We start from the raw sequence: 10,528 nt of genomic DNA on the forward strand, positions 1-10,528 counted from the left end.
CACAGAGGTCTTTAGATTCGACACACAAGAGAGAGCTTCAATCTGACGAAATCCCTTGGAGGAGTTCGTTAAAGTACGGTGCCTGAAAAGAGGGGAAAATGGCACCAAAATTACACATTAATTTTAAAATGGCTGACTTCCTGTTGGATTTGGGATATTGCTCCAAGAGACTTTTTGTACATCTTGATATCTTCCATAAGCTTACAAGGTCTCAGACTCATAGATAAAACACAGAGCAGGGGCTGTGGTTTTGAAATTTTGTAGGGGGCGCTGTGTAGCCATTTTGCGCTATTCAATGAAAATGATCACATAAAAACAAAGCTTTCATCACATTGGAGGTGTGGGCCAAATTTCAAGCCTCTATAAACTTTCCAAGCCCCACAAAAGCCACTTCATCTTTCACGGTGAACTGCGCAGCCACCAGGGTGCGCAGTTCACCGTGGTGGCTGCGCAGCCACCAGGGTGCGCCGTTCAGTTTAAAATCTGGTACTAATCCGACTGGATTTCATGGAGTTATACTAATTTGTTTCTTCATGGCGAGACATCAAAGTTCGCCATGCTGCTGAGGTCACACCCTTTTGTGAAAAGTCAGTTTTCACTGTACCCCAAGAACAACTGCTTATGGCTTTCCTGGCGAAATTTGAGGCTGCAGATGTCACCCATCATTATACTGTACCCCAAAGTGTAAAACATGACATTTCCTGTTCCCACTAGGTGGCACTCTCCCTGATGTCAAATATGGCAGTTGAAATATGTTCAGGGGTGAAGCCTTATATGTGTGGTCTTTGGTCCAGATCGGACAATGACAGAATGAGAGGCAATAAGATTTTCATGGCGAGTCATCAAAATTCGCCGTGGCGCCACGGCCTCGCTGTATCGCGAAAACTCAAGCTCCGCAATTTAACATGGCCCAAGTGTGTAGTTGACACTGACCAAAGATGAAGCTTATACGACCAAATCCCAAGGAGGAGTTCGAAAAAGTTCGAGGCATGGAAACGGCGAAATTAGAGCCAAAATGTCACCTTCACGTCTAAATGGCGGACTTCCTGTTGGGATTGCGTCAATGGGCCCACTGACTTTTTGTTCGTCTTGGCATGGTACAGATGTGTGCCATATTTCATACATGTAGCTCAAACGATGTGGTCGTAGGGCTGCATTTAACAAGGCATAGGTGGCGCTCTAGAGCCATTTCCCAGTGCTCATATGTAAAACCATTAAAATACAAAAAAAAAAAAAAAAAAAAAAAAAAAATTCCAAACCTGGCATGTGTGCAAAATTTCATGAGTTTGACCATGTTTAGGCCCTCAAAAGGCCCTTGTTTTGCCTGAATAATAATAAGAAACTGAGCAGATACAATAGGGCCTTCGCACTCTCGGTGCTCGGGCCCTAATAATAATAATAATAATAATAATAAGCAGCACATCACTCTACAGTAGGAATAGAATTTATTATACAATACAAAAGATCAAACTCAGTACTCCATTAAAAAGAAATTAATTTTTTACATTTTTTTGGGGAGGGGGTGAAAAGCAAGACTGGAAGTCAGCCATGCAGCTGTTAACATGTCTATTGAATACATTCTGATTTTGTTGACCAAGTCTATGTACAGCTTCAGGGGGCACATCATTTACATTAAAGTAGGAATCCACACTTTATTGGCACAACTATCAGACTGCATTTGATTAGCTGCATTAACTGCAGTGCACTGATGGGATAGGCTTTGTTTCATCTGAGGAGGAATTACTATAGGTGGCAGGGGAGAGGGAAAAAAAAAAAAACAAAAAAAAAAACACTGCAAGCACACAGAGCCTTCTCCTAAGAGTTGCCAGCATTATCTTATGCTCAGGAAGGAGAAAATACACCTGTGAGCATGTTTAGGTAGTTGATGGGATTCCCTCTGCCTCTTCAACTGGAAGATTCTTTATAAATAATTACACAGCTAAAAAGACAAACAGCAGTTCAAGAAAATACAATCAAGCTCCTAGAACACGAAACAAGAGCAGACCATTAATGGTTAACATGCTGCAGCAAATTCAAACTCTCTCAAACTTTGAGTCACCTCACGTTTTGTCAAGATGCATCTAAAGTTAGCAGTTTAATCATAATCTACAGAAAAAGTGAAAAATATTCCGCAGATATGCACACTTCCATTCACTCAGGTTCATGCCCATAGAGTCATCCATCACCGAGTAACACCCTTTGGTTCATCCCTTCACCAATCACCCTGTATGGTTCAAGTCTAATGAAGGGTTGCTCAGATGGCCTGGTAACCAGCATGGCTCCTCCTCTTGCCTATTAGATAGGCAACAAGGGTGATCAGCACCAGACCAGCCAGAGCTGCTCCAACAATGATGGGGATAATCATCTGGTTCTGGTCCATCTGACACTCCTCAGCTATAGACAAACAGGTAGAGCAGAAGGTTACGCTGTGCAAACAAAATGACAGTTTTTCCTTTAACACCACTGTGCTATATGGATTTAGCACGTGAATGTTCCAGCTGGTCTGGTAAACTGCATTTCAGACTTATCATTTTAGTACAGGGTAAGGCTTCATTTCATCTCCATCTCTGATTATTCATTCTGAAACAAGTTATGGATGTGTTCAACTGTCACCAGCAACATCAGATTTCTTTTTGAATGCAAACCAATTCAAAAACTTTTTGCATGTAAAGAATATGGCAAAGTTCACCTTTTTGAATCAAGTTACAAAAACAAACTTGTCTCAAAGTTTTTTAAATTTTGTTGTTTGTTTTTATTTGCAGGGTTGTTCATGGTCATAATAAACAGTTGCTGACCACTATCAGGCTACACAAATGCTCCAGCTGCTAGAAACAAAGGCTTCAGATATCCAATCTCAAAATGTTTGATCCAACTATTAAGTGTGCATCTGCCCTCCACACATCTTCAGCCAGTGTGGAGAATCTCGTTCAGCACAATTTTCACAATGAAAATAGGTAAAAACTGAGGAATGACGTGTAATGTCAGACGAACAACATGCTTAATTCATTCATACCTGTAGCAAACCGGCCACTCTTGACACCGAAGGGCTGGACTTGGAGATCGAATGTGTTGAGAGAAAAGCTCGGTGTCACAAACAGAGTCTGCTCTGCACTGCACATGTAGGAGTAGCCCAGCGTACTGCGCAGGTAGTTCAGACTGTTGTTACTCATGGAAAAGTTAGCTGAGTAGAGAAAGTTAATTTTATTCAGCTTCAAAAAGTCAAGGGGGAAAATAAAAAAAACAAAAACTAAATGCATGTTGTTCATAAGAGGTACTTACCACTGTCTGACCAATTTGCAAGCAGTGTTACCCCACTCAGATGGTACTTGTTGGTTGTGGAGTTCTGTGGACCAAAGGAAGAGCTGAGCAGTTTTGTAAAAATAACTAATGTAACATTAACAAAACAAAAGGTTAAATTTACCAGAGTGAAGTTGAAGGTGAGAATAGTAGATTGCATCTGTGTCAAAACCAGTGTAGCACTGCTGGCTCCACATAATCCCGTTGAGTTTGTCACATTAGGATTGAGGTTTAATACATCCTGGATAGTCTGGCCAAAGAGGAAAAAACACAAAACCCAAGATACACTTTGTTTCAAGTTTGTTTTATTTCTATTGACAACTGGTTAAACATTTGCTGTTTTTGGGGAGAATGGCTACGCTTGAAGCTGTAGTTTACCTTATTCTGAGATGTGTAGGAAACATTGAGCTGCAGCCCCATTTTAGCCAGGAGACATATGGTGTCATTGGTGTCCTTCACAGTGTAATTGCCCTGCTGAGGTGTTCCTGGAGGGGTCTGAGTTGGAACTGCTGTTGTACTGACAGTGGTAGGTGAAGGTGTTGTGCTGGTTTGATCTGCAAAACATACGGTCTCTGCGAACAGAGAAATAATACTGTGAACATGAAACCGTTCAAACTTAAAACCACTCAAAAGTAAAAATCTTTAACATCCACCTACCATTTCGACTCAGCTCATTCCCTGGCATGTATGCCTCCAGCCTCATGTCAGTGAAATTAACATTTGCGGTGGCAACTGTAATAACTGTAGGGCTCGCACATTTGTAGGTGGTGTTGACTTTTGCTTCAATCCCAACAGAGGCAGACACCAGAGTGACCACACCTACAACAGAGTAGGTAGAAATCACCACAACAGTACCTTGAATACCATTCTGTTGTTTATACTGACATTTCAGTCCAAGTCCTCCTTCAGTTTTCCCAAACAATCTTGAGGCACTGCTAAAAGTTACAAAGCACTCAAATTTAAAATAATCAGTGTGGCCATCCTCACAACTGTTATAAAAAAAAAAAAAAAAAGCTCATCCAGGCATTCATAAGAGAAGAGCTACAAGTTAGCTAGCTGACATCTGAAGACGATCCCTCTAAACCCCGACTTTGAGGTAAAGGTCACACATTCAAACACGTTTTTTAGTAGATGCACTTAGTGTCATTTTGAAGCACCTATGTCACTTCATTCTCACATTCAAACTTTGGGGTCCAAGTTGCCCACCCACCTGGGTCACGCATCAGCCTTTTATTGCCGATTAGGAATAACAATTAGATACCTCAGACCTGCACTATGAAGAAGGACCTAACCAAGTGTCAGTCATCCAGGACATTGTCATTTTAAGAACTTGAAAATAAGCATAATTTTTAACATTTCCCACCTTGCAAACTTCTTGAAATGTCTCCCCCCAAAATAAGAAACCCTCCAGATTTTTTGTTCAACATCAACAACCAAATAAATTCCTAAATGAAATTTATGTGCAACACTGAAATGTCTAGTTATACATGTAGCATCCCATCTTTATGCTACACTATTAAGAACAGAATTCTGACACTTTTTAAAAACCACAAAATATGGTAAATGGCCTGTATTTGTATAGTGCTTTACTAGTCCCCAAGGACCCCAAAGCGCTTTACACAGTCTGTCATCCACCCATTCACACACAGGTAATATATTCAGATCTATCACATTATTCAGGACAATGCATGGTCTCACCGGAGGTGGTCGCATTGGGGAAGACTGAAGTGTCGCTTAGGTTGTACTGCAGAGTCAGGCTAGAAACCTGATACAGGGTTCCATTGGTTGAGAAGTTCAGCCCAAGAGTGTAGCCAGATCCAAATACTGCCACCAGCCTGGCGGAGCTGCCATCTTTGCCACATGTGCTGTTTGCTGTATCCACTGTGGTAGAGTTGGGCAGAAAGACCTGCACTGTTCTCTGAGGACACAACAAGTGATACAACAAATAAATAACCGGACACACAGAAATGAAGCGGTAGTAGGTGAGCAAACATCTGTACATACGTTGGCATGGGTAGTGTTGTATATAATGGAGAATGACGCAGACAGATCAGCTTTAATGCAGGTGGTGTTGCTCTCCTTCACCTCAAGAGTAACTGCATCGATACAACCTGGATATGATAGACAATAAGAAAAAGTAATAAACTGTTTAAATCAAAATCATTCAACCATTTAAAACTGCATCTTTAGGCAGAAAAAGGAAGAAAGAAAAAAAAGTGGCAACAAGTCTCATCGAGTGATAAATCCAAGTCTGAAATGTTTTGGTTTCACAGACTTTCAGGGGTGTTACAGTCAGTGTCTACATGTTTGCAGGCTTCAATAAGATCCCAGAACCCCATTTTAAAGAAAGGCATAGCTTTAGATATTTACATAGTAATTAGATTACATGCTGAATTGTGCATTGTCATTTACAACACAGAAAACCCACAGTCAAACTGTAAGCACTGATATACTCATTAGCTCAGAATATGATCCAGATGATCCAGTTTAGAGTCTGACCCCTAGGTTTGCTATGATACCAAAATAAACGGATTTATTTAAAACCCACACTTACACCATGTGCATATTCTTTCTCAGTCTTTAACTTGACCTTGTTAGATAAAGGGTAATTAACAGTGATAATCGTACAGCGCAGCCTCTGTTACAAGACGGCATGGCCTACATTTACCTTGTTTTTTTTTTTTTTTTCTTTTGTTTAACAAGTTAAGAGAAACCACCACTAGGTCTGCAGACTGCTAAAGCCAAGCACGCATGACCACAAACCCAGAAGCATTTCAAAAGACAGCACTCAGTGAATACTGTGCAGAAGGCTTTTTGTGACAGAGGTCCACTTAACAATAATCCTAAAGGCCGATAAACTGATTTTATGACAGCCGTATAATGATCAGAGTCCACCTATGGGATTAACAGCCTGTTGAAAATTCAAAACATCTGTGGGTCATGATATAAAAAGGGAAGACGCACAACATTTATATGACCTGTGTCACTTATCAGCCATGTTGACCTTAGTGACCGTTGCTATGAACTGTTGAGCCAAATTATCTCCTTTGCCTTCATAACAGATGGTCCCATGTATCCTTTGCTAAAGTAATGAAGCAAGCACTATCTGTAGGTTCTCAGTAATCCAGGTCATTTTCTGTGTTTGTGTTGAAGGCAAGCAGACTCCTTTCAGTTGCTTTAAGACCTCTACAGGGTAAACACCGAGAACACATCAGCTTTTATAATTGATGCTTTCAGCTGAGGTGAAATCTCTTCAGAACCTTTAAAAAAAAAAAAAAAAAAAAGTCTGCAGCTACCTTCAACATTAACATTAAGAGAATTCAAACAACTTATTATGCCTGTCAGACACACCCAGGTCACTTAGCAACCTTCCCAAACAAAATCTGACTCATGCACTTGTTAATGTTAACTACTGAAATTAAAACTTCAACTAAATGCCCAAATAGCTGCCAAAAGATGTTTGAGGTGGCTACAGAGACCTGATTTTTTTTAAAATAACATTAACTTAGACAAAACCCATCTGACCTAATGTTGCCAATCCAGTTATACAGAAAACTCAGCCTACTTTCACACTGGCAAAACACACGTGGGCTATTAATACCTTCATCCTCTGGAACCTTCTACCCACTGCTACATGTTTCACTGTGTGTCAGATGGTGGCTATAAATTTCAAACACATTGTTATCTACAGTAAACACTTGTATCCAATCCAACAAATCAAATCCTTTAAATATAATGCAATACTAGGGTTCTCCCACTTGCGTCACACTTCCCATAAAGTCAATAGAGAAGCTGATGTGCTCTGCGTTGAGTTTGACTGCTTTATTTAAATTCAGAGAGGGACAGTTTGACTTTATCAAGTTCTGTCTGGCGTTCTCAGAATATGCAGGAACAATAAAATGAGAAATGCCATCAACAGAACAAACATGCTGGTGAGTTAGCAGGAAAAAAAAAAAAAAAAAAAAAAGAGGATGATGCCACACTGAAAAAGTTCTGTGCATTTCAGGAATTTATTTGCTAGGGGGCAGATTTAACCAGCCTTTGGCCTCATCCCACTGCAAATTTCATCATTCATTTAATAGTGCACTGACTGCTCTTCCTTCCTCCATTTGATCTGAACATAAAGACCACTGTGCTTCAGCCCTGTTGGTGGTCTTCGTCAATCACACCCACTCCTTTCTTGCTGAAACTTAACCCCATGTCCCCCCTTTGTTGACCCTGCAAACATACTGCAGACTGTTTAGACAGTGCAATCCAGTGAGCTGCAGACACTGTGTGCACAGACAGGATGAAGCATATCAAAAAAAAAAAAAAAAAAAAAAAAAAGTATAAAACACTGACCCTGTTTTGTAATACAGATTCAAAACTGAACCCCCCAGTTAGGTTTTATTTTAAAGCAATGTCAGTAATGTAGTTTTATATTACAGAGTGAGGATGGCAACAACTCGAGCTAAAACTGTGCTGGCCTGTTTCCCTGTGTCAGCAGCAGCCAGGTGCCTGTGTTTGCAACACAAAGCAAGCATGGCAGTCATGTGAAGCTCTCAAATGACACAACAATGAGGCTGAGCTGCAGCTCACCAACATTTAAAAAAAAAAAAAAAAAAAAAGGAAAGAAAAAGATTACTAAATCTTCAGACTTTTCAGGCAACTGTGGTTTGGTTTCACAAATGACTCAGTGTGAAACTGGAACTTAAATAAAATGCTTTTGGGTACCTACTAACCCAATTTTACACTATAAAAAGAATTAATCAGGAAGCTGTAATCGCACTGAATCAGAGACATTCTACCTTTATGTTACAAAAGACTTCAGGCAGTTATTGGAAACGAAGGCCATTTTGTACTGAAAACTCAAAGTTTGATTTCTTGGTTCCAGTCTTTCGGAAGGGGGGGGGGGAACAAACACCACGACTGATCTGCGTGCATCAAGACTTGACAAACAGACAATAGGAAAATCCATAAGTCTTTGTTAATTGGAAAATATCTAATATTTTTTTGCCACATTAAGCATAAAAACTGTGCTCCGTTTGCAGTCACACCCATAAAAGCCTGGAAAAACCCTGGTATGCACTATTCCATTTACATTATGTAAATGTAGCCTGGATAAAAGAGAAGTAGAAGGCTCTGCTGCACAACTGAGCAAGAGGACAAGTCTCTAGTTTGATAAGCTGCAAATAACACCCATAAAACACCATCCTCAGCCACCCAGCTAAAGGTGTGGTGACTAAAATTTACTCGTTTTGTTTAAATGTTTGACAGTCTTAAAGTTTTGTTTTTCCCCTTTTAAAACCAGCTGAGGTCAAAGAAACAAGTAAAGGCTGATGTTCTAGAAACTCAGTAATCCATACTTTCAGCTTCTTTAATCACTACAGTAGCCAACAGCTGTCCCATCACCCACAGGAGGCTGTTTTTATCATTTTTAGCCTTTAACAAAGAAAGTGTGCACACAGGAACATCATGCCATGAGGAAAAACTGTTTAAAAAAATAGTCTTATGTAAATTATCCTCCCGAGTTGTTGATGTTTTAATTACGTTATGAGTTTGACATTTATGGATATTAAATACAATGCAATTTGTAGTCCATGCGAAGGCACCGGCAAGCACTAACAACCTGAACGGCGGGGCGGACCTTAAACCTTTTTGGCTAGAACGGTTAAACGGCCCGGGCCGGTAACGCACCGACAGTTTTTGCACCTGACAACTAAACCTACCGCAGGTTGCTCGCGCTTACACAGTTTGGTCCAACAGTAGCTTCTCAAGAGGGGGGAAAAAAAACGAACTCACCTAGGACCACAAACCAGACGACGAGTCCGGCCGTAGCGTGGGACACTTTCATTTTCAAGCAGAGCAAGAAGCACTTTTTCACCCTTGCGGAAAGCACGAACAAGCCCGGAGAGATAAGTGGTGCTGAGCCGCCGCGGCGGCTACTGCTGCTGTTGTTGCTGCTGTTGTTAACACAGGTGGGTTTACACGGCCACACTTGACTCCGCAGTTGCTCCCGTTCACGTGTGTCTGCTGTGTGAAGGAGGGTAGTCGAGGCTTTTTATTGTCCCTAAACTGCGTCCAGCTGGGGCTAAAGGACCAATTAAACAGAGTCGAGCGTCGGTCACAGGCGTACAGTCTGATTGCGCCTCATCTCATCATGTGAACTGTTAGCCTTTAGAACCCCAGTCACGTGAGACCGCCCCTCCCGCTTCCTCTGTGAACTCGGCTCGGCCATCTCCGCCAAACAACGAAGGCTGCACATTTGCGCTGCTATCCAAGTGGCAACAGCATTTCATTCTGTATACCTGCATGGCAAAATATGATTGTTCTAGCCCCACATTTACTGCCGGGTAGGATTTGTCAGCAGGATGTTAATAGACGCCTAATGAGAAAACTAGGGCGCAATAAAAATGACTTCTCACAGCACTGTCATACGCAGGGCTCATTAATTAAAATGCTACTGGCTGGAGAAATAAAATGATGGGATATTTTGACTTCCGGGTTCTCCTTTTCTGTTCCCAATTCATTAAAGAACATTTTAAACCACTTATGGAATTTTAGATTTTCGTTATACCATCTGTGCGAACTACAGCACAGTGAACTGTATATTTTTTTATATGAGGGTGTAGCACGTGAAAGGCGCCTCCACTCTATGCCGTGCACTCTGCTAAGTGCGTGTTGTGGGCAGTCAGCTGACACCTTCAATTCACGAGGGCATGCAAAACCCTAGAAGGAACTCAGAGGGCCCTGCTACATTTTAGTGTACAGTTCAGCCATCCTTCTTTAACAAGGGACCCACCTTTTTTTCTTTCTTTTTTTTTGCCTTAAATGAGACTATAGTATCAGTCAGCCAGCCATTAACCCCTATATTTCTATGAAAAAAGCAATATCAAGGGAATGGTGAAAGGACAGTGCTATTAGTACAGCCTACAAATCCTGAACCAGAATGTATATTTGGCTCTCTTTAAAGCACTTTAGGTCAAATTCTGTTGTTTAAATGTGCTATATAAATTAAATAGACATGACTTTCCCCACAATATGTGCTACCTGTTTATTCTTTGCCTCTCTGAAAGAACTGTGACAGTGGGCTCTCTCTCTGCTGAGGGTTTATGTCATCCTCTCAGTTTCATGTCTCTGTCACTCTCCACTGGCTTTTGGTTTGGTGTAGATATTGGTTTAAAATCTTCTTTAAAATTGCTAATCTACTCCCTGTTCTCCAAACTGGATCCTTAGGTCCACAGACAGAGGT

At 41.0% G+C, this 10,528-nt stretch overlaps 1 protein-coding gene across 1 annotated transcript; it reads right to left on the bottom strand.

Annotated features, from left to right (window-relative positions):
* Nucleotides 1-1,428: 1,428 nt before the first annotated feature.
* On the bottom strand, nucleotides 1,429-9,450 carry lamp1a (lysosome associated membrane protein 1a). The gene is made up of 9 exons (XM_086290134.1): nucleotides 9,079-9,450; nucleotides 5,302-5,408; nucleotides 4,996-5,215; nucleotides 3,955-4,116; nucleotides 3,676-3,869; nucleotides 3,422-3,547; nucleotides 3,280-3,343; nucleotides 3,014-3,181; nucleotides 1,429-2,394 (listed from the first exon to the last, which is right to left on the bottom strand). The coding sequence occupies exons 1-9, from the start codon at nucleotides 9,128-9,130 to the stop codon at nucleotides 2,255-2,257; spliced, it is 1,233 nt and encodes a 410-aa protein (XP_086146260.1). The 5' UTR covers nucleotides 9,131-9,450; the 3' UTR covers nucleotides 1,429-2,254.
* Nucleotides 9,451-10,528: the final 1,078 nt, after the last annotated feature.

The sequence above is a fragment of the Aulonocara sp. 'chitande type north' Nkhata Bay genome, linkage group LG1 (assembly GCF_057382095.1).
Source record: "Aulonocara sp. 'chitande type north' Nkhata Bay isolate Kocher_YH1m ecotype deep benthic linkage group LG1, A_spYH_male_GT1.1, whole genome shotgun sequence".
NCBI lineage: Eukaryota > Metazoa > Chordata > Actinopteri > Cichliformes > Cichlidae > Aulonocara > Aulonocara sp. 'chitande type north' Nkhata Bay.